We start from the raw sequence: 24,480 nt of genomic DNA on the forward strand, positions 1-24,480 counted from the left end.
CAGCTTCTTCCTGCATGCTGCTGTCTGCTGCTTGCGCATCCTCTGGCTTGTCTGCAACTGCAGTGTGTTCCTGGGCCAAGCAGGTCCCGTAGGGCTGAGCTCCTTCCCGCAGCAGTGATGCTGCTGCTTGCTCTCCTCTCTGTTTTCCCAAAACTGAAATGGCCTTGATACTTCAACCTTTAAGACTAGTGAGAAGTTGGCTGGTGGAGTGGGAAGATATTTAGGGAGACTGCAGAAGGATAAAAGCACAAAGCCAGTGTCATGGAGAAGCCAGAGCAGAAGGTTAATTAAGACAATTTTATAAAGCCACAGTCTAATTCAAAAAAATCATGCTGACTTTAGTTTCCAGATCTTAAAAGAAACTGAGTTCTGAACGCAAAATTACACAAAACAAAGCTGGCGTTTAAATATGTTCTGTCTTTTCCTTTCAGTATATTGTTCTTTTTTAGTCCAAAACAAGTCTCAAAATAAGTCTCAAAATAGTCAATAATGATTATAGCTTTGGGGTACCGCTTGTTTTGTATATTCAGTGGAAAGATATCCGCTTTCTCAAAATCCCTTACAATGCCTTTAAACAGACTTTTAGGATTCAGAACTGAGCTTAATACATTTAATCTATTTCTTCACTACTTCTGAAGAAATCTGTTGTCTTTTGGTCTGCTGTGTAAGTTCCTATAAATGCAGCTACCTATTTGTCATGGTTTTGTGATTTTCGGTTATTGGTATTCCACATCATAACATCATGTAGTGGATATACCTGGTTCTCAGAAGAGAAGGACTACTACAGTCCTCACGGTACTTTGCTCCTCTGTTACCATTTTCCAGCCGGAAGGAAAAGATAAAAGCTCGCAGTATAAAAACTTGCAGATCACGAGACCTCGCCCCTTTTTTCCGCCGTCTCTCGTCTTGGCAGCACCTCGCTCTCCAGCCGTCTTATCGTCGGTAGTAGAGTAAGGCCTACCTTGATTTTGGGACGTTCTCTCTCTCTGTATTGGATTTATCAGCTTAAATTGTAATTATATTGTATTATAGTGTGTTGTTTTGCATTCCGATATTTTATTTAGTAAATTAGTTTGTTTCTCCTCAGATTGTTGCCGCTGTTCTTTGCTCTCAGGGCCATCTCCCTACCCTTTTCCCCTTTCCCCTTTTCCCGGGACGTGGGCCCTTGGGTCCCCCCTCCCCTTTGTCACGGAATCGGGCCTAACGCCCGTAAACCGTTGACACTATTGGAAGGCTCTTGGTACGTATGGATGACATAAGTCATATATTCTTTTCATCATTCACTTGTATCTATCAGTCTGATGGCCATAGCTATCAGTTAGCAGCCTCTGAGCAGTTGAGGCAACGTGGTGTTCTTTTCCTGGTACCTTTTTCGTTTTCCAGAAAAGATCTTGGCACCTTGGTGGCTTTCTACTAGATACTGCTACAAATTCAGGAAGTGTCTGATTTTCTTTATTTTATCATCTTTATTGATGATTTAGATGAGAGAATGGAGTGCGCTCTCAGTAAGATTGCAGATGACATCAAGTTGGGGGGAAATGTCAATCTGCCTGATGGTAGACAGGCCCTAAAAAGGGACCTGCACAGGCTGGGTATCTGAGCTGAGGCCAGTGGGATGAAGTTCAAGAAGACCCAAGTCTCGGGTCCTGCACTTTGATCACAACAATGCTGTGCAACGCTACAGGCTTGGGGCAGAGTGGCTGGAAAGCTGTGTGGAAGAAAAGGATCGGGGGGTGCTGGTTGACACTTGACTGAACATGAGCCAGCAGTGTGCCCAGGTGACCAAGAAGGCCAAGAACATCCTGCTTTTTATCAGAAATAGTGGGGCCAGGAGCCGGGAGGTGATCGTCCACCTGTACTCAGCTCTGGTGAGTCTCTGAGTGCAGTGTTCAGTTATGGGCCTCGCACTATCAGAAAGACATTGAGACCCTGGAACGTGTCCAGAGATGGGCAACAAAGCTGCGAAGGGTCTGGGACACAAATCTTATGAGGAACAGCTGAGGGAATGGGGGTTGTTCAGTCTGGAGGAGACTCAGGGGAGACCTTATCATTCTCTACAACTCTCTGAAAGGAAGTTGTGACAAGGTGGGGATTGGCCTATTCTTCCAGGAAACTAATGATAGGACAAGAAAGAATGGCCTCAAGTTGCACCAGGGGAGGTTCAGATTGGATATTGAAAAAATTTCTCCTCAGAAAGAGAAGAAAGAGGCATTGGAATGGGTTGTCCAGGGAAGCGGTGGAGTCACTGTCCCTGTCACTGGAGGTGTTTAAACAAAGGGCAGATGTTGTACTTAAGGACACAGAATCATAAACTGGCCTGGGTTGAAAAGGACCTCAAAGATCATAGAGTCTCAACCCCCCTGCTGAGCACAGGGTTGCCAGCCACTAGACCAGGCTGCCCAGAGCCACGTCCAGCCTGGCCTTGAATGCCTCCAGGGATGGGGCATCCACAACCTTCTTGGGCAACCTATTCCAGTGCATCACCACCCTCTATGTGAAAAACTTCCTCCTAGTATCTAAGCTAAATCTCCCCTGTCTCAGATTAAAGCCTATCACTGTCCACCCCTGTGGAACAATCATTCCCCCTCCTGTTTATACTCTCCCTTCAAGTATTGGAAGGCCGCAGTGAGGTGTCCCTGGAGCCTTCTCTTCTCCAAGCTAAACAAGCCCTGTTCCCTCAACCTTTCTTCATAGGAGAGGTGTTCCAGCCCTCTGATCATCTTGGTGGCCCTCCTCTGGACCTGTTCCAAGAGCTCTGTGTCTTTCTTGTGCTGGAGGCCCCAGGCCTGGCTGCGTTACTCCAGATGGGGCCTCACAAGAGCCGAGTAGAGGGGGACAGTCATCTCCTTCTCCCTGCTCGCCACTACTCTTTTAATGCTGCCCAGAGCCCATGTCCATTTGGCTATGGACATGGTTTAGTGGGCAATGTTGGTGGTAGGTAGATGGTTGAACTAGATGATCTTAGAGGTCTTTTCCAACCTTAATGGTTCTATTATTATTGCTTGTTGAAATTCAAGACTGAAACATGGGTTTGATTGCTGTTTGCATTTTAAGTTGTTACCTTCTAGGATGAATACTGTTGCAATGTTTGAACTGTGGCATTAGGAAAAAATGTATCCATTTGACTTAGGAATTATTTTGACAGCTGCAGTAATCAGCAGTGCTTTTTGCCTACTGTATGTTAGGATAAAACTGTATCTTTCTTGAGGGGAAAATACTTTTATGTTAACCCTTTCTCTTTAATATAGGATGGATAGGGTTGTTCTAACTTCCATATGATTGCGTTACCAACCTTGAATTCCTGAATGCATTCTTAAGATACTCTTGTAGTACTGAGCTGCCTTATTTGTATATGAGATATCCGTATAATAGATGAAGGTTGTCTTCAAATAAAGGAATAGCTGCTTGTGGCTAGATGTGGTTTTTGGTATATAAATGAAAATGAATCTACAGATGCTGTTGACCTATGCCCTGCAGTGTTGTTGTCCAGTGAAGTTTGCAAATGGAACTGGAAGAAAGATTAGGTCTTTATGTGAATGAGAGGCTGTCTCCTAGGTCCCATAATAATTAGATACTGCAGAATAATAGTAATATTTGCAGTATTGGCTTATCTGTTAATATATATATGCTTTCAATACATGAGTTGAAAAAAGTGATTCTATTCAGCATTCAGAAGCAGCAAAACCATCAGCTGTTGTGATGATACCTATGCATAGTTCTTAATGAATGTGATTAAAGAACAGCACAGGGCAGGGGAAGTTCTTAATTTTCACATGGCAAATATTCGATTCTTTTTCCGATGTGGTTAGGTTTTAATGACAGTATGTTATGCTGTTTAACATTATTTTCCAGCTGCCATTGTCTCATGGTTTGACTTCTAGAATCCCTGCCCCCTGTTGCTGTATGCCACGCATCTTTGTTTGCTAGATGTACATTTAGGAGAGGAATATTTTTTATTTTTTTGTTGTTATATATAGTAATAAACATGGCAAGTAATAAAGTAAAATTGCTTATTTTTTAATATAAATGAACCAATATATACTTTTTGCTTATACCTTTCCTATCCTCTGCTTTTTTCCCCTTTTAGATGTGTGGTCAGCGGGCTGTGTATTGGCTGAACTGTTACTAGGACAACCAATCTTCCCAGGTGACAGTGGTGTGGATCAGTTGGTGGAAATAATCAAGGTATGGAATTCTAAGTGTTTTTTCAACTCCGTGGGAATCAGAATGAAAATAGTCATTGCTATAAGCTTGGCAACTTTCATACTGATACCATTGTACAAAGTTTTATCTCTAAACTGTGACTGAGAAAACTTCTCATGCATTTCTGAGAACTTGGTAGTCTAATGGCGCTTACATACCGAGCCAATATTTATTCATATGTGATTCCCATTCTTTAAGAATCCAGCTCTTTTCGTTGTTGCATGCAGTTAGTACTTAGCTTTGAAAACAGCATTGTTGAATGTCTTTGTGCCAGGTTCTTCACATATGTAGCCTTCTTTTCTTCCTCCTTCCTCCCAGTTCTTTGAGATGAGAGGTGAAAATGGGTGCTTCTTTTTGCAGACAGAAGATCAGGACCTAATTAAGTGTAGAGCAGTAATACTTTCCACATGAAAAGTCTTGTTTTGGAAGTGAAAAAGACCTAATGTTTCTAAATGCATGACATTTATGTATTGCTTATGCTCAAACGCATCTTGATTGATTTCATTTGGTAAGCTGTGAATATTCCTCAATTCTCAAATTAGAAGCATGGAACAATAATTCATTGCTTACGGAGTTGGTGCCTGGCTTCCCAGCGTCTTTCCAGTTCAGCTTTGTTATCTTTGAAATGATCCTTTCCCTAGTTTAACTCCCTCCTTGTCCAACTTCTGCAGTGAAGGAGGCAAGGTTTCCAGAGTATATAATTCCTCTAGATGCATCTGTACTGTGCACTTAGTAAGATGGCAGTGCTACAAAGGACAAGTTGTGTACATATGCCTTTTTTTGTGTGTTACTGCTGACCTTGTGTCTGTCCTATCTCAGCGTCTGACACTAGCCAGTACCAAGTTGTTGTCCTTCTGCATGGGGAACATGAGCTGGTGAGGCTCCGAGTTCTTGTGGCTGTCTGTACGGTCCCACTGGTGTGTGCCCTGATCTTTCTAGGCTCTCACCATGTCTCCTCCAGACTTTGGCTGTGTAAACTTAGCTTCTGCTACAGTGGTTTTATGTCTGTCCTGCTGGAAGTCCTCCAGTCAGTTCCTTTCCTCTAGAGGCCTCTTGCACCTCCTTCTCCTATGACTTCCTTGCTTTTTTAATATTGTCCTTCTGCCCACTGTATCTCAAGCTCAGCAGGTTCACATGGGGTCAGTTTACATAGGAAACACCAGTGGAAAACTAGAACTGCTGTCCCAAGTAGAGCTGATGATGCCATGAGTGAGAATTTTCTCCTTTTGAGAAGTGTCTTGGAGCAGTGCAATTCTTTCCATTGCACCTCTTTTGTGAGATGTAAAACAGTCTGTTTAAACATGGCAGATTGCTAGAGTTCCTGTGGAATTTGTGCAATAAACTGTGCTACTTGCCTTCAGATATTTGGAAAAAAACAAACCCTGTTTTGTTTCTTGATTAATATCTGTAATCCCAAGAAACTGCATCTGAATGAGTTTTTGTAAAAACTACTTTTTGTATCATGATCAAAGCCCTCTAAGTCCTTCCATGATTCAGTTAGAAAACTGAGAGTAGAGAGACCTTATCAGCAAACCATAGTGCTCTGCAATTGCTTTGACTTTCACAATATGCAAGTAAAATAATAATGGAAATAGATGTCCCTTCATTATTGAGATGCTTGCCAAGCAGAGAGAGTCATTTTCTTCGAAGTTTTCTAGAAGCTGCTTTCATTACTTAGGCATTTTCAGTTCTGCAATTCTGGGGGTAAACATCCGTAAAGTAATAATTTTATAGCATATATGTGCTCTGATTGTGATAATTTGGCTTTGTTTACACTTGTCTGATAGTGTATTGAAGCAAAGGAGTACTTTAATAAAATCGTTGATGGCCTGCGTACCACCTACAGCTTCTTTAAATGCCACTACCATGAATTATGATAATATTTATTGACCAGTTCATAGAATCATAAAATACCCAGAGTTGGAAGGGACCCTCAGAGATGATCGAGCTCAATTTATAACTGAATGTACAGTGCTGGCAAACTCGTGTTATGTCTAATAACAGCCAAAGCATTGTTCTGTATAAAGGCTTGAAAATCAGTAAGTTGTGATGATAACTTTATGATGATAACTGAGCATGATGATTTTTACCTCAGCAGAAACAGATTTCTGAATAATTTCTTTGAATGTAGAAATAGTAATTTTGAATGATCATCCAAACCTATGTGTGTTTTGGGATTTTTTCATCTCCTGTTATACATGTAGCCCTCTGCATACAAAAATTAAGTGAAAGAGCTTAAATGTAGGAGTAGGTCTGTTTTTTAGTAAGCCTAGTCTCTTCAACTAAAAAGCTACAGTACTGAGAATGTTTTAGGAAAGTCTGAGAGAACAAACACTGTAAGTCTTACAGTAGCAGTTATTAAAATGTGTTCACTAGGTCCTTAAAATACAGTGGAAAATGTGAACTTGAATTGAGTAGGTGCCACGAATAATCTTCTGCCCATGTACTTGTTATGGAGACAACATAGATTCTCAAGGCAACAATGGAAGGGAAAATGAATGTAAACTGCAGAAGTGAACTGTTTTTCAATACTTCTGGATATGACATGTTGTGAATTTTGTATTAGCTATTCATAAAAGCATTGGCAAAAGGCTGACATGGGAATACAGAGGGAATTGCAGCTGAGGATAGTGCAGCCACCAATGTGTGGAACATTACATTATTTAAGATTTTGTTTAGAATGGGATTCATTTAATATATATATATTTTTACAGATGGCATCCATCTCTTCCATTTGCTGCCCTAAAGTATTACTATTTAAAACTTTTATTGTAACATGGACTTATCTTAATGCCAGCTGGCTGTAAAAGAAGCAGAGCTTATGGGATCTACCAACTGTAGGGAGTTTCTCATGAGACCCCATGTTGAACACTGCATCCAGATCCAGGGCCTCCAACATGAGAAGGGCGTGAACCTGTTGGAACAGGTCCTCTGAAGGCCTTGAGGATGCTCAAAGGGCTGGAGCACCTCTCTTGTGAAGACAGGCAGAGGGAGCTGGGCTTGTTCAGCCTTGAGAAGGCTGTGTGGAGGACTTACTGGGGCCTTTCAGCACCTAAAGGAGGCCTGCAGGGAAGCTGGGGAGGAATGCTTTATCAGGGAGCACAGTGATAGGGGAAAATGGTTTTAACTGAAAAGAGGGTAGGTTTGTATTAGACACTAGGAAGAAATTCCTTACTCAGAGGGCATTGAGGCATTGTCACAGGCTGCCTGTGGGTGAAGAAGCTGTGGGTGCCCCATCCCCGGAGGTGTTCAAGGCCAGGTTGGTTGGGGCCCTGGGCAGCCTGATCTGGTGGGTGGAAATCCTGCCCCTGGCAGGGAGTTGGAACTGGGTGAGCTTTACAATCCCTTCCAATCCAAGTCATCCTGTGATTCTAGAATAAACAGCCATGAACTTTATAGAAAGTTGCAAGTTGGGACCAGTGGCTTGCTGATACACTGTGACTATTTTGGGGCTTGACTTTTCAGGTAGACCCTTGGAATGTATGTCTGAAATTTAGAGAAAATTAAGCATGTTAAACTTTCCAAAAAGGGCTAGAGTTAAAAAAAAAAAAAAAAAAAGAGAGAGAGAGAGTATCCACACATATGGAAATGCATCTGAATTTCATCATTTTAGATTTATTTGATTCCCCCATGCAAGAGGTCAGCTTGGAAATTTTCCTGCTGGTTCCTGTCAATTCAGGATGACTAAGAGCCATGGTCAAACTCGTAGCAATCTTTAGGCCAAGGTAAATTTTTACTGTTGCTTACTCAACTGTGAATATTCAGAGTTTTTTTCACAGTAGAGCAATTGAATGCTGCATCTGCATATGAAGTTTTTTGCATTAGACTGAAGAATGACTTTGAAATGCCACACTGTTCAACCAGTCCTCCTTTCTCATTCATTGTGTGATGAATCCTCTTCAGTGGGGATGGTCATGAAGGCAGACTTTGTGATAGTGTCAATCCAGCATGGCTTATTATTTCTGCAGGTTACATTCTCCACATCGTCAGTTCCTTGCTACATCAGCAACATTTTTCTCTTTGATTGGTCTTTGAGTCACTTTCAGCAGTATTCACATACTTCTGTTTCATCTGGTTTTGTAATGTCTTCTCCAGCCACTTGTGCTTTTAGTTTCTCAAGACCTCTTGCCAATTTACCAACTGCTCCAAAAACCTGCCCTTGTAAACCGCAGCATCACATTTGTGTAAATCAAAAGACAGTACCCATATTTTTAGCTTCTTTTTCTCTTCTTCATGTTTCTTCAGTCTTTCTTCAGTCTTTCTTCAGTCTTTCTGCAGTAGTACTTCCTTCCTTCCTTCTTTGTTTTGTATTTCTTTAGTCTTTCTAGGTGTTCTCAGTCTGGCTAGGAGAGAATAACTTTGACAACTTACCTTTGAGAAAATGATGCTCAGTATGGAAAAAACTGCCTTGGCGCTGAAAAAAAGATTGAAAAAATAATTATCTAATTACGTTCTTCTTGAATTCTTATATCGTTACAGAAGTGAAATTATATGATGTGCTTTTTCCAAGGTTTTATCTTGGGTGGTGACTCGTCATTATTTTTAGTTCTTGCAGACTATTCCAAATGTTAGGTTATCCCATTGCTGGAAATATCTCAGGAAGGTAACCAGATACATTAATTCTCATTTTGAGTGACAGCCTCTTCAGAAATGTGCTAGTTCCTGAAACACAATGGCACTGCAGGCATAGCAGTGGTCATGGCAGAGAAATTATATCTGAGTGAGTGCTACACCTGAGAGAGCAGTGGTGTGGGTCCCTTCACTGTGGGAAAGGTGAAACTGCTCCTGTCAGCAGCCCACGAGGGTTGCAGTTTTCACCTAACTAGAATCCATTATACAAGCAGGATATTGCTGAATACAGCTCAGAGGAAGAGCTCTCAGCCTGCAAGAGGGAATTTTTAGAGTTGCAATAAGCGCAGGCTCCTATGTGACTCCCTCTCCTCATGCTCACAGCAAGGAATGTAGTCGTGGTGCCTGCGGGATGGCTGTGCCTGCCGTGGAAGCTTGGAGAGGTAAATCCTGCTCTTCCCACACCCTGGAGGGAGCTGAAAACTGGCTGGAGTATTCCCCCAGGCTGACTTATCTTCAACCGCAGCTCCCACAGAAAGGGATTACGCAGTGTTCCCCATGCAAAAAGGAAATTTCTGAAGCATTACAGTTTTTTTTTCTAAGATACATACTTAAGTGCTTATTTATCCTCTGAAGGATTCTATTTAGCCTCTTCCCTCTACTCTGCTCAAAACAGGAAAAAAAATCTTTGTCAAAGGAATGAAACAGCAGTACTCACGTGAGTGGTCCTGGCACGCTGGGAGGACAGCATCTGACAGTCTGCTTTTCATTGACTTTACTGTAAATTGTCTTGAGTGTGACATGCAATGACCAACTTGCGATAACCGTAAGAAATGGCTAGGTGTTTTTTGGTGTGGATTTTTGGTTCCTTCTGGACTGTGCATTTACTCCTTGCACTGAAGAAAAAATGAAATCGTCTTCCCATAGTTCTCTGGGCTAGGAATGAGGCAAAGGGAAAAAAATGTGTTAAAACCCAAACTTTATAGTATCAGGAATCCTATCCATGTGTAACTTTTTGATCTGTGACAGTTTTACTGAACTGAACACTAAGTATAGACTGCAATTATCATATATGGCTCACACTCAAATGTCAAGGTGCTATTTTGGGCTCAGTTTTTTGCAATAAAATAAATTCAGTCACAGCAGTTAATGGGGAGAGTGGAGCTGTCTCTTCTGGGAGAAGAGACAGGAAGAGAGAAGACAGCTTGTTATCGACTGTGGTCCTGCATGAGAGAGTGTGGCCCAGGGACCGATCATTGATCGTACATGACACCTGTGTTTCCCTGCTGCAGGATATCATCTGGGTCCTTCCCTCGTGCCCATAAAGGAAGTCCTCTGGCATTTCACCTCAGCACACACCACAACTTGCCTGTTCCTGTACCTCGTGTTGTTTCTTGCTTCCAGTGCTTGCTGGCAGGCAGTATAAAAAGATGATGAATAATTGTATTCACGTCAGTGGTGACAATGGATTTCTTCCTATTCCTGTTGTGTAGCTGTTCTTGTGTTTTGTAAGAAGAAGAAATCTCTATATTTAGTTGGCTTTCATTTTTGTTTGACAGGACCATGATTTTGAAAGAAAGTGCATGAAAAATGTGGAAGTTTATTTTTTACCATAGACCTCTTGAAGCGTTATTTTGAAACCAACCTGTCTTTACTGCTTGAGATTCCAGCACCATGAATTTAAGTAATTAGTTGGCACACCTCTAACAACTTTCAGAAGAGGTGCAGATATGTTTGCAAAAGTAATAATTATGCCATCTGGTAAACCATACACACCCGGTGGATGCTTCCTGCGAAGATAGCCTGCTTTTCATGGGGAAGGCACTATACCGCTGTGTGGTTTCTGGAAGACTCTGAATGAAATAACAATCTTCTTCCCTCTCAAGTTCACTTCAGTCCTCCCCAGCCAGAGTTTCTGAACTCTGCTTTTAGCTGATTGTGATATTTTGGCAAATAATTAGCAGTAGGTAACAATGGCTGTCAGAAAGGGCCTTTATTCTACTGAGATTTATGCAAACCTTGCTGTTTCCACTTCCTCCTATGTTGAAACAGCATGCTTTTGCTCTCATAGCCCTGCACAGTTCTGCACAGTGAAGGCAGGTGTGGACAGCAGCTGTCTGCAGTTCTGGAGTCTATCTCCCTCTGTGAAAATTCAGTTGCAAGTAAATGAAATGAAGATCTTCATGCTATTTGTAATCAAATTCAGGACTTACTCCAGATATAAAAATTTCCTGGTATTTTTAGAGATGTGATTATCAGGAACCTATAGATTTTCTTTAATTGCGTAAGGCATATGCTGTTACACTATCTTCATTAACCCTGTTAGTGAACAAAAAGTATTTGGGGAGCTTTGTCAGTTGCAGGTGAATGTCAGGGAAAAACTTTCCGGAAAATCCTTGTAAAACCTCCCACATTCAGTTTTTGTCCTGAGAGAATTAAAGTAGCATCTGTTTTATCAAGAAATATATTCCTCTGTTACTCTTCTTAGATAGTTTATGTGCTTTTATTTAAGAGACGATGATGACTTTTGGGGATGAAGAGCAAAACCAGTTGATCTCTAGCCTGTTATCTTCACTTGCAAGATCTTTCTTACAGGCTCCTTTCATTCAAATGTTTTGTCTTCATTCCAGACAGTTTGCTTGTTGAAACCATTATTTTATTTGAAAATACTACCTTTCATAAGGCTGTCCCCAAGAAGCAGAAGTAGAATAGTGTATGTTGATGTGCATAGATGGGAATAATTAAATATTGGACTCAGTATTTCTTAAAAGCTGTCTAACCCGTGCAAGATCTGGGGAATCTCATCCATGTATAGAAATACCTGAAGGAAAGATGCAGAGAAGACAAAGCCAGATTCTTTTTGGGTGCCCAGTGCCAGAACAAGAGGCTATGGACATGGACTGGAACACATTAAGCTCAAATCTGAACACAAGAAAACAGTTTTTATTATGAAGGTAATTAAATATTAGAGCATGTTTCTTGCAGAAGTTGTGGAGTCTTCATCCTTGGAGATTTCAGAAGTACCTGGATGTGGTCCTGAGCTCTTGCTGAACCTGCTTGAGCAGAGGCTTGGACTATTCGACCTCCAGAAGTCCCTGCCAACCTCAGTGTTCTGTGATTCTGTGAAACCTGTCAGCAAGAAACATCTGCTCCATAGTATTTTCAGAGCTGGTATAGCAAGAGCGGTTGTTTCACAGTGTAATTCTGCCAAAAATGTGCAAAGTAATTTATTCTTCTCTTTTGCATTCCAACAGAAATAGCAGTCATATGAATGACTTCTCTTTTTAAAAGAGAAAATGTTTGCCCAGCTTTTGTGACAGCATAAATGATTGCTGCTACTCAACGAGGTTACTCAAAGGTATTGCTAATGTACCTAAAACTCAGCATAAGTCAGTAAGCTATGGTTTAAAAATGGTGCAGAAAAGTGCCCTGGAAGGCAGGGTGGGCTTATTTCTATCCCTCGCAACAGGACCTCTTCTAGGCATTGCAAGTACCAGAACATTTTTATAGCTTATCACGTCATTCATCCCACTTTTTTTTTTTTTTTTTCCCCTGGATTGTGATTTGAATATGACAATCTTAAAAGTTGCCATTTTTCTTCCTGTGTTCTTCCCGCTTTTTTTTTTTTTTTTCCTTAACCTGCCTACTCTCAGTACAAAGCATCTAGACACCAGTGGCATGGCTCTGCAATGTAGGGAATAGAATAGAAAGTAAATGCACTGAGTGGTTAATGCAGTTCAGTTATCCCTCTGTATGGATCATTTTGTGTGTCTGAGTCTGTATAACCAAAAGGTCTGGCTTACCCTTTCTTCATCTACCGTTATCCCTCTTCAAAACCTTCTTTTCAAAGCATTCACGACACGTTAGGCACTGCTGATGAAATGCTTCACTATCCTTGCCACCAAAGCTTCAGCTCAGGAGTTGCTCTGTCCCATCATTTGTAGTTAGGTCTGTGGGTTTTTTTGAAATGCGTGGCTAGATGTTGTCCATGGGTCCTCTCATGAAGTTGTCTTTGCCTATCTGATCTGAAATCTCTCCCATCCTATAAGCATTCTTTGGGTAAAGATACAGGCACAGTGCAGATTCTCATTCTGTGCAGCCTTGGGAACTGCGCCAGATTCCTGAATTCGGGTGATAGAAAAGATTTAGTCCTTGCCTCCTCTTAGGAAAGCTATTCAGGATGGTGGTTTTTTTTTGTGAGGGGGAGGAGGTGAAGGAAGGTAAGCTTGCCTTCAAACAAGCTCTCTCTATGCAAGGGAGGCCTTAAAATGCAGCAAGCCATGAGAAATGATGGGACAGCAATACAGGTTATCCATAATTTGACAGGAAGTTAAATAATCTAGAGAACTTCCAAGTTTTTGCAAATGGTTTTTACCCTGCATTGAAATTGAAATACTATTTGCAGGTCTGAAATTGCATCAATTTTTAGAACCAGCACTTGGAGAGCAGTGGTCTCAAAGCCTGGAACCAGGGGAAGGGCGCATTTCTGGCTGCTCTTATTTTCCTTTAAAGTTTAGCAAAACAGAGGGGATCCTGTAAATGGACTTTTTGCTGCCAACACAGGAATGCACAGAGAAGTAGTCTCTCAGATGTGAGCATAACTCTTGGATTGTAGAGGAGGTGGGATTTATGTCTTGGTTAGCAATCAGAGGTGGGCGTTCTGTGAGCGTTTCTTTCGTGTAATTTGCCAATTAAATCTGTTACCCAGGAAGCAATTGCCTAAACAAGTTCTGGGGGTTTATTTCCTTTTGCTGCTGTTAATTTAAAGTGTTGCTTTATGGGTAGATACTCTGTTTCATACAGCCCTATTTTAAATCGCAACGAGGTAGCAGACTCCTTCCATAGTAACTGCAAGGTGTTTTTTTTGTTGTTGTTGAACTGAATGGTGGCACTTGTTTTTATCCCCTTTGCCTGACTCTTCAGAATGTGTTTGTGCTATTTCCACTCCTGCAACAGGACAAAAATGTTCACAGGTGGCAAAATATAAAATGAAGTACTTCTTTAGCACTCTGCCTTACTAGCTAATAATGTCACATTTTAGGTTGTTTCCTCATGGTGACAGTGCATAACATCACAACAATCTGTATGGCAGGAGCAGTGTGGTTATAGGATTCCTATAGGAAAGTGAACCTGAGCTGAGTAGAGGGACAACTCTGCTTTCTGCTCTCCTCACTTCCTTCCCTCCACAGAGCAAAAGGATGCCCAGTGCGAACAGAAAATGGTGATTTTGGACTTGCTTTGCAGCTTTTATATACAGGTAGAATTAAGTGCTTTCTTAAGATTAGATCAGAAAGCCACGTTGTCCTGCTGATTCCCTAGAGGAATTTCCAGGATCCTGTCAAAATATATCCAGCCCTCCAAAGAGATGTATGATTGCATGGTATTTCTTACATGACTATCCATTTGCATGTATAAATAACACTGTGCAGATTTGGAGAATGGGAAATACAAGTTTGTAGAAGGAGACAGGGTAGATGTTGTAGATGTTCCCAGGATAGGTTTAAAGTACGTTTGTCTTCTGCATTGAGCTTCAGGGAATGTATATATACATATATAAATATATTTCTAATGAGGAATAAAAGAGTGTTGCTTTATTATTATTATTATTATTACCATCCCAGGAGCAGTAGTTGGCTGATCTTGTAAGCTTGTCAGAGGGCTGTTGTTCATGACTTAAAATGCAGTCTGTGTTACAGGTCAGATCCTTAATCAGCTGTATGCTACAATCAGCTGCACTGTTTTATAACATTAAAATTACAGTAGATTCTATTCCCTATTGAAATATCACTAAGTTTGAGAAAGATTCTTGAATTTTGTGAAAAAATGTAGACGATAATCAAAATTTTTGATGCTTGGCTTGGAGCGTGAACTTTGCCACCAAGAGACTACTGAAGTTGGAGCAGGAGTGACAGAGATGACTGAGGGACTGGAGCATCTGCCGTATGAGGAGAGGTTGTGAGAGCTGAAACTGCTCAGCCTGGAGCAGAGAAAGGTTCAAGGGGGATTTTATCTATGTACATGAATACGGGTTCTTCTCAGTGGTGCTCACTAAGAGGACGAGAGTCAAGAAGCACAAATTAAAACACATATAGTTCCATCTGAACATAAGTTGTGGTGTCTCCATCTGTGGAGATACCCAAAACCCAACAGAACACAGTCCTGGGCAGCTTACCCTATATCTAACCCTGCTTGAGCAGTGGGTTTGGACCAGATGGCCTCAGGAGGAGAGATCCCTTCCAACTGAAACTGTGGAAGTTTTGTTGTTTTGTTCTCAACATTGTATTTACAGATTGACTTCAGTTAAGTTTTTTCACTGTGAAATAGGTTATACTGGACTCTTCCAGATCCATGTGAATCTGAAGCATACGTAAAGAGTTTTTTTCTCCTTTCCTTTCTAGGTTCTGGGAACGCCTACAAGGGAGCAAATTAGAGAAATGAATCCAAACTATACTGAATTTAAATTCCCTCAGATTAAGGCACATCCATGGACTAAGGTAAGTCTATACAAATTGGTTAATAACAACATGTGGGCTGAAACTAAGAAATTCTGGGAGTTAAGTGTGATTGTCTTCGTAGCTTTCAGTCTAAACTAGGTGCCTTTAACTATGCTGGAGACCCAATAACTCTTGATATATAGGTAGGGATAAAGAAGATATTGAAGCAGTGTATTGCATTATATATTAATCTTTTTTTTTTTTTCCTGAGGCTGCCTACAGCCTTTTTTAAACAAACAAACAAAACAGTGGTGTGTGTGTTTGTAGTGGATTGCAATATATCTAAATCCTGTCATTCTATAACTCCTGATGTGCGCAAAAGTCACTTAAAAATGAGAAAGTGTTCCATTGATGTGTGTGACACTTTGGTAATGCTGTTACATAACCTGACAGTGAAGGTTGACAGTCATTTTCTTAGCTGGTTCTCTCAAAAAATATTATTGTATTTGTAATCCTGTAGGTGTGTTGTTTAGTGTTTGTTTTTTTTTTTCCTGGAGTTCCTTCTTAAGACTGTTTTGCTACCTAGTTTTCAGGAGGAGGTACTACTGCACATTTTAAATACTGGCAGTAATATAACCATGATCAAAGTGGAAACTGCTAGCATTAGAGGAAGTACATGGCCACACAGTTTAGCTGTCCTCCCCGTGTGGAGGAATTGTGCATTTTTGATTTGGAAAGTGGTAGAAACTGATCATTTAATTAGCCTCCAGCTTGTGATTTAAGTTATATATCAAGTTTTAACCAACTGATGCCTGACTGCTAATGTTTTCGTGAGAAATGTCTGACATAGCTGCAGTATGTTGTCATCATACCTTAATGGTTCAGGTTTTCTTCTGCTAAGAGTGTATTGTTTATGTATGAAAGGATCTTTTTCCTAGCTGAGCGCATGTCCAGGTCAGGCTCTTTAAGACTAAATGCACTGTGGCGGTAGAAACTCTGGATAAACTAGCTAGAGATAATCAAGGGTCTTTCTGACAGCTGGTCATGTACCTAGTGGGCACATGCCAAGCCAGATACACTGTTTATATGATAGATTCTTCAACATTTTATGCACCACTTCAGTTCTCTTTTTCCCCAGTAATTCCTGGTTTGTATTTCCGTATCCTAGTTGGTGTGGGTTGGCTAAGTGATTTGTAACAGTATGAGAGGTCTGTAAATCCAGTGGTGCTTTTTAGTGTCTTACATAAAGTGGAAAAAAAAATAGGACAAATTAAATCCCTGGGAGTTGGTCTCTTCCCTTTCAAACTGCACCATGGTAGAAGTCAAGTCACAAGAATAAGCCCAAAAGCCTTATAGCAGAGAATTCTATGGTTGTGTTCGGATTTCTGCAGTGAAGGTATTCTGGGTTTGAGGGATTAAACTAATATGCAGTGGGACGGGGGTGCTGAGATGTATTGTAGCATATGGAGTTAAACATCTAAACTAGCTATGCAACTTATCTTCTGTCTTAAGAATCATCTGTAGGCACTTGATGGTCAGAACAGAGACCTTTCAACGACGCTTCAAGAAAAAAGTGTTCCTTCTATTTATACGCATTTTACATACATGAGCATGTTTTGTCATTCTAAATAGTCAAAGGTGAAACCAAGTCAATTTGAAAGAATTGAGAAGAGCTTGCCAGGAGATCTTCACTAGGGCAGAATTACTTTTGGACTTCTGTGCTTGCAGCATGGCTTCTTCTTCTCAAATCATTTTATACATACTTCCTGACATCAGCTGCATGTACAGTAGCATTTAAACTAGTTTGCTGCAGTTGAGTGACACGATGCTTCGTTTATGTAATCTGTACTTTTCTTATTATACAAGCGCTAAATTAGTAAAAATGGATTATCCAGCACAGTGTTAACAAAGATACTCATCCACAGTTACTTCTAAAAGGTCCTTTCCTTTCAACGTTTTGGTGTTGAGCCATGAAAGATTTCAGTAAGTGGCAGTAATGCTTAGGATTGCTCTTTGTTAGCCGGCTGTATTGGTATAATATCTGATGGCACGGAAGCCATATAAATTATCACAGAATCCTAGAATATCCTGAGTTGGAAGGAATCACTGAGTCCAATTCCTGGCCCCACACACCACCACTCAAAATCCAAACCCTATGTCTGAGGGTTCAAGCATCTTGCACTCTGGCACTTGGGGCCATGCCCACTGCCCTCAGCAGCCTGTTCCAGGGCACCACCACCCTCTGATGCAGAACCTGTTACTAATTGTCAACCTTATCCTCCCCTGACACAGCTCCATGGCATTCTCTTGGGCCCTGTCGCTGTCACAGAGAGCAGAGCTCAGCGCTGCCCCTCTGCTCCCTGTGAGGAGCTGCAGCTGCCATGAGGCCTCCCCTCAGCTCCTCTGCTCTGGGACAAACACACCACTGGACCTCAGCTGCTCCTTATCCATTTTGCCCTCCAGACCTTTCCTGATCTTTGTAGCCCTCCTTTGGTTGCTCTTACAGTTTTATGTCCTTCTTACATTGCAGCACCCAAAGCTGTACCCAGTGCTCGAGGTGAGGCCGCACAGTGCACAGCACAGCTGGACAATCCCTTCCCCCGCCTGGCTGGCAGTGCTAGGCCTGATGCACCCCAGGGTACAGTTGGCCCTTTGGGCTGCCAGGGCACGCTGTTCACTCAGATTCAACTTGACATCAGCCAGAACCCCCAGACTCCTTTTAGCAGGGCTGCTCTCCAGCCCCTCATTCCCTAGTGTATACTTACATTCAAGATTGCCCCTTCCCAGCTGTAGAATCCGGCACTTACTCCTGTTGAACTTCACGCAGTTGATGATTGCATAGCCCTCCAATTTGTCAAGATCTCTCTGCAATGACTCTCAACCATCTGGGGAGTCAACAGCTCCTCTTAACATAGTATCATCTGTAAACTTACTTAATATGTGTTTGAGTCCTGCATCTAGGTCATTCAGGAAAACACTGGAGAGAACTGGTCCAAAAATAGAATTCTGTGGGACCTCACTAGTGACTGGCCTCCAGCCTGATGTGACCCCATTTACTGTAACTGTTTGCGCCTGACCCACAAGCCAACTCTTCAACCATAGCCTTATGTTGTTGTCCAGCTACATGCTGGACGTTTTGTCCAGAAGGGTACTGTGAGAAACAGTATCAAAAGCTTTGTTGAAATAAAAAAAATAATAACATTTAAGCCAACATTTATCATGCACATAGCATTTTAACTAAGTTTCTAAAACAGCCAAGTAGTACAGGTTTCCAATCCAAAACTGCAAAATTCCACACTAAAAGTGTCTTACAAAAAGGGCTTCAATAAAAAACCAAAAGAATCGAGGCAGAAGGTCTTACTTCATGCTATCGCACTGTTTACGTGTACTCTTGAAGAGTGAATTATTTGACAGATATCTGTCACATCAGTTACAAAAAAAGTGTTTTAAAGCATTATAAAACATTGTTATAAATAAACTTAATGACCCTTGATCAATGTAATCGTGCATCAACAACTTAGTAAAATAGCCACTCATCATTTATTAAACCTTAATAAATTACAGCCTGATATAGCGGTGACCTTTAATAATCTGACATTAGAGAACAAAGAAGCATTAAAAGATGAAGGACAGCAGATCACTAAAGAATTAAGACTACTGAATACAGAAGTGTCCATCCTCTTGGAGTTTCTGTATTTTAGAATTGCAAATATTGACTAGAAAAGTACTTCTGAACTATCCTTGCAGAAGCGCAGTCTAATCAGCAGAAAAGATGAAAGGGCAAATGGTTTTTGTTACGTATGTAACTAGGGTGCTGTAAGTAGTTGCCAGAAGGACTTCCAATTTTGAAAGTTTCTACCTCAGTAACAGGAACATTTGTCATCTAGGTTAAAGAATTACTGAAGATACTGTATTTAGAAGGCTGTTATTTTTGTGATCTAGTTATAAGCGAAGGACTCACCAGTTAGAGTTAATTTTTGTGTGAAAAAGCTTCCAGGCAGCTATTTATCAGAATGTTTAGAGAAAAAAGTCACTCCCTCGTGTAAGCTCTTTGGCACAAGAGCTTTCTCACTGTTGTTTCATAATATTTCAGGGAAATTTCTTTGGTTTACAAAAGTGTGTTTGGATTACAATTAAAAGGATTCCAGTCCTTTGTACTCTGTATTACAAATAAGTTACATTTGAAATTCTATGAGGACTTCTGTTGGATGTACCTGGTGTGATGATCTGCTCTCTGGGTATTTCTGACAGGTTTTGAGCAGCCTGGCCTAGTGGGATGTGGCCCTGCCTGTAGCAGAGAGGGTGGAACTAAATGATCTTAAAGGTCCCTTCCAACCCAAACAATTCTATGATTCTATAATATTGCTAATACTATGAAGTATTGGGCATATATTTTAGATTGAATATTGTGTGCGTTGGGTGTGTCTGTGTGTGTAGTCTTTTTATGCATTTTACCAGTCTGCTCCTTGGTTCTTAATTGTTGAATTTTGCTGTACTTGCAGCAGGCAGTCCTGTCACCTTCTACCTCACCATGAGACTTGGACATAAGCAGTCTTGTCTCTCTCATGAGTGTTTTTTTCCACACTCCCGAATCAGCCTCATGTCCTCATCCTGTCCTACTCCTGCTCTCCTGGTTCTTGTCTGGCTTTTAAGCAGATTGTTTTGCTTGTAATACATCCAAGTGACTGCTCATACTGTAGATTCAAGAAAGAATACCAAGCAGTAAAAAGGATAAATGGCTTCTTTTGTCACTCCTAATTATAACTGATGACAAAAGAAAATGGAAATTCTTCTGTCAGAAGTCTTCGTTGGTGAACTTGCATTTGAAATGAAGTGGCCCGAACTGTTGTAGAGATACAAAAGTAGAAAGGAGATTAGATATCTCTTTAAATGCAATTTCATAATTAGCTCAAGTTTGTCATGAAGTGGGGTCTGCCTTCCAGTTCCCACCTGCATATTCTTGATGCCTTCCTTTTGCATTCTTGTTTATATAGTAGTAAAAACCTCTTGGGGGAGAAGAAAAACACGTTGAGATCTGGATTGGCTTTCTTACCTGACTGCTCATTCAGGCCCAACTGTACATACTGGGACAAGAGAATGTGGCAGACTTGCAGGGCCAGGAGAAGGGCAGGATTGTCTTTTCCAGCATGATCTAGCGGTGATCGATTGCCTGTTGTGAAACCTTGGTTCTTTTTGAAGAGTGCAGTTCTGTTTTTTACTTGATGTGTAATGAGTTTCCAAGCAAAGAGTGAAAACAGCTCTGCAGGAGATTAGCTTAAAAGAAAGAAGAAAAAGCCAAGTTTTTCTGTCAATTTCATGTCTTCCAGATCCCTTTGTAGGAGCAGTGATTTTGGATAGTGTAAATCTCTTATCTCCATCTATCGCATGAGAACAGAGGCCAGGTTGTGTAGGTGATAAATTGCCCTGCCTCACAGCCCAATTTGTATGCAGTAGGGAAAGTACTGTGTAATGACAAATAAATGAGCATTCTTTAATATTAAGACGTGATTTGCATGAGTGCAATACAGCAATCAGATGCTAAGTTTAACAGGTCTTCTGCAACGTAGTGTCTGTTCTGCTGTCCTATTGCAACACGTCTGCTGAAGCTGTTCCTTATGGCTGTCCTGCTGAGGCTGGGATCATTTCCAGGGGCAGATTTTTTTGAGTTCTGTCTGAGGAGAAGGGGAGTTTGTTCCGCTTGGCTGTGTTGCCCGCCTGTAGAGCTTGCTAGAAGCCAAGCATGTGCTGGTTAATAAAGGCTACTTGGTGCTGGTTTTGCTGGGACCTCAATGGAATTAGCCCAATAACAAGTGTGTGGTCTCAGCAAGAAGGAGCTCCGCAGACAGGTTTCTGGTTCTGTTCCCAGTTCTGTGTCAGCTCATTTGTAAGCCACTTAACCCTTCTGTCTTCATTTCTCTGGCTGTGGAAGTACCATCAGACAGGGATTTTTCACTACTAAGGCGTTAGCTATTTTTGAGAGGCTTTTGAGAAAAATTGTAAGGAGATTCCATCAGAGAAGATGGACTTCTTTAATCTTCATTTGCATCATGTGAGTTCTGCGCACTTCAAAAATAGCAAACCGGTGTATTTCAGAAACCCACTTCGAAAATTGTCAGGCTCTTGGGACAAGACTGATCCTCAGAGCAAGAGTTCAGCGTTAGCTTTGGGTTTCCTTGTGTCGAGTGAAGCTCAGTCCAGACCTTGCTGCCTTGCATGTGTCTCCTCCTTTTCCTTCTGTGGTTGTGAACATCGTGTTTCTCATAAAGCTTATTATGTTTCACTTGCGTGACTGAAACACTGCTTCGTGTTGTGAAGCCATGCTGATGGTATTGTATGATTGCATTTCAAACAAGTTGACTTTAGGGGTCGTGTCCTACATCTGACAGCTTTGATGGCTTGCAAACAGGAGGAGCTTTCCTTAATACTGAAGTGTTTCCAGAGAGGCTGTATCCCCTCCGCCCCAGCCTGGGGCATGTGCCATCGAAATGTGCTCACGGACCAAGAGGGATGTACACGGGCTGTCGGCCTGCAGCAGGGCTGTGGGTGGTTCTTGGCAAAATGCACGGGGCTCTGGAGCTGGCAAGGAAATTTCTAACTGCGGTGTCACCGACTTGATGCGTTAGCAACAGATGTCATTTTAATAAGCCTCTGCTCTCTTAGGAGCACAGCACGCTAGCAGGACTTGCGATCTGCATGCGGAACACACGGCAGTTGATGGCAGGAGCAATGTCTTTTAATACACGCTGGCTGGAAGAGCACCTTGCTGTAACATTGTGGAGCTTGGATGTGTAATTAGACCAAGGCGGCGGAGCTCCATGTTGTGCGTGGCAAGTCAATGAGCTGAAAGTCAGACCAGGCGTTCTGCTGAAACAATGCTCAACTCTTGCCTCGTGGGGTTTCATTTGAGGGCTGAATGCTGATGCAAGTGCAGTGAAATAGAGCAGCCTGTGCTTCCCATCCTTTTTCTTGCAATGTATGTGTCAAGGATAAAAAATAAGAAATTGAAATTCAGAAAGGGTGTGAACTCTACTACACAGGTAGGAAGCATTTCAAATCAGAAAGATAGTATGTGACTTGCTCTGCTAGTGCACAAAGGCTTCCTCTAAATTGATGTCATTTGGGGTTGAAAGCCCAGTAGTGCACCTGGGGCATTTAGGCCTGACAGTCATTTTACAGTGTTGGAGATGGTGCTGATTCCTGAAAAAAGGAGAGGGAGATGCACGAGAGAGATCACACCAATAGCAGCGTAATGCAGGAAGGGAATAGGCGACTTGCCTGGCCTCACTGCCTGCAGTCATGGGCATTCAAGCATCGCCAGCATGCCTGAACACAGAACGGACTTGTGCTGGTCCCTCAGCTTTTTGGTGAGGTATAGATCTATTGGAATCTGAAAGAAAACAAACAAAACAAAAACACCAAAAGCTGTGGTTTTGGATGAGTCAGCGTTTCCATTTTACATGACCATGCAGAGATTTTGTAACTCATCCAAAAAGAACCGGTGACTTGGGTCTCAGCCTGAAATTCATTGCTTTGCAGAAACTAAGAGGTTTTGAGTTATGCAAGTGCAAATTTTCCTTGAAGATACTGTATGTAAAGCGTTTTTTTTGTTTTTTTGGTTTTTTTGCATTTGTTTATCTCCAAAACAGGTTCATTTTTTAAAATGAAAACTTGAGCCTTCGGTCCCGCCTGTGGACAAATAGCCTTACCAAAGGTCTTGTTTCATTTTAGAAAAATGAATTGCTGCGCCGGTGGGGTAGTATCTGATTGCTTTAAAAGTTCCTGTCAGTGTTTTATTTTTGGTTTTGTTTGTGGACTTGCTGTGCATTTTGCCCGGCCATATTTAGTCTGCATACTAAATGGTAGTCTGCCCAAACACTTTACTTTGTGCACTTAGCTTTTTTTCCTTTTATTTTTTTCCTTTTCTCCTTTTTTCTTTCCTTTATTATTTCTTATTTCTTTTGCTTTCACCCAGATGTACCTTAAACCAAGACAGACTTTGCTCCGAAGGGCCGGATTTTAGTCCGTGCACTAAATTTTAGTCCGCAGACTAAAAAAATAATCCGCGGATTATTTGCTACCTCCATTCCCTCACTGAGAACTACCCAGACCTGAAGCTCTGGCTGCACCCCACAGCCGGGGGGCTCACAACTAGCAGGGAGCCCTGCCCTCCGTGCCCCGCCTAGCAGTGACCGTCCCCGGCTCCACACGAGTGTAGTTCTCGGTGGGTGAATTTGTCAGCCTTCCCGGTGGGGCTGCATGGGATCAGAAGAGCTGGAAGACGCAGGGGGGTGGCTTTTAGTTGTAGTGTGCTAGTCCAAAGGAAGGGGGAGGAACAAATTGAGGGAAAATTTCTTAATCAGTGGGTGCGACGATATGAGGGGGAAAGACCCGTAGTAGAACGAAATTCAGTCTGTACCCGCACTCCTGAGGTGGTATCTCCAGTTCCTGAAGAATCCTAAAGAGATCACATCAGCAAACAAACTCCAGTGGTGGGGGAAGTCAATCCAAAATGGAGAATAATCCGCGGCGGCCTGAGGCACCCATAGCTCACGCAAATTGAAAGCATCCAAATTGGAAGGACAGAGCCCAGATTTTTATTTTCTTTTCAGCACCAATTACAAATTGCTAGGGGTTTGGCTTTTTTTCAGAAAAATAAAGTTTGCATTGTGTCTCTGGGACAGATTTACAAGTGGGATGCACTTTGGGAGACGAACTAATTCGGACCCATTGTCTGTGGACATTTATACCCAGGACCAAAGACTGAAAATTCTTTATGATGAGAATTTCGATTACCCTTTTAGTTCGAGTTTTGATTTCAATTTTTTTTTATTTTATTTTTTTAGTAAATGCACTGGCATTGGAACATAAATTTAATAGAAAAATGTTTCTATACTATGCCTCACCATTGCACAATCAATTTTTTGGCATACACTGTGGTGAAGTTGGACTTGCTGCTATGGAGACTGATGTTTAAAGTTTCTAATTGTATAAACATTTTCTATGTCTCCCACACCATGGATTTCTTATAATATTGGATATATTTTTCCTTGCTGAACTATTCTCATTTGGATTGACTCCCCCTGTTTGGATTATTTCACTGCGTTATCTTTAGGACTCGTCAGGAACAGGACATTTCACCTCAGGAGTACGGGTATGTACTAAAACATTTTTTCAAATTACTAGGCCTAGCCTTGAAAAAAGGAGAGGAATGCTAGAAGTGATATTTGAGTTGAGCGAGCATCCCTGAAGCAGCAGACAGGCAAATGTTCTTTAC

General features: G+C 41.5%; 1 protein-coding gene across 1 annotated transcript in view; it reads left to right on the forward strand.

Moving 5' to 3' along the window:
- Positions 1-24,480, forward strand: part of GSK3B (glycogen synthase kinase 3 beta) — a 139,913-nt gene that overhangs the window by 98,426 nt on the left and 17,007 nt on the right. Inside the window, exons 7-8 of the mRNA XM_021397548.1 lie at positions 4,088-4,185; positions 15,171-15,266. Coding sequence (XP_021253223.1) covers positions 4,088-4,185; positions 15,171-15,266 — 194 coding nt within the window. The remainder of the gene's footprint in view (positions 1-4,087; positions 4,186-15,170; positions 15,267-24,480) is intronic.

Source organism: Numida meleagris, chromosome 1 (genome assembly GCF_002078875.1).
Source record: "Numida meleagris isolate 19003 breed g44 Domestic line chromosome 1, NumMel1.0, whole genome shotgun sequence".
Classification (NCBI taxonomy): Eukaryota; Metazoa; Chordata; class Aves; order Galliformes; family Numididae; genus Numida; species Numida meleagris.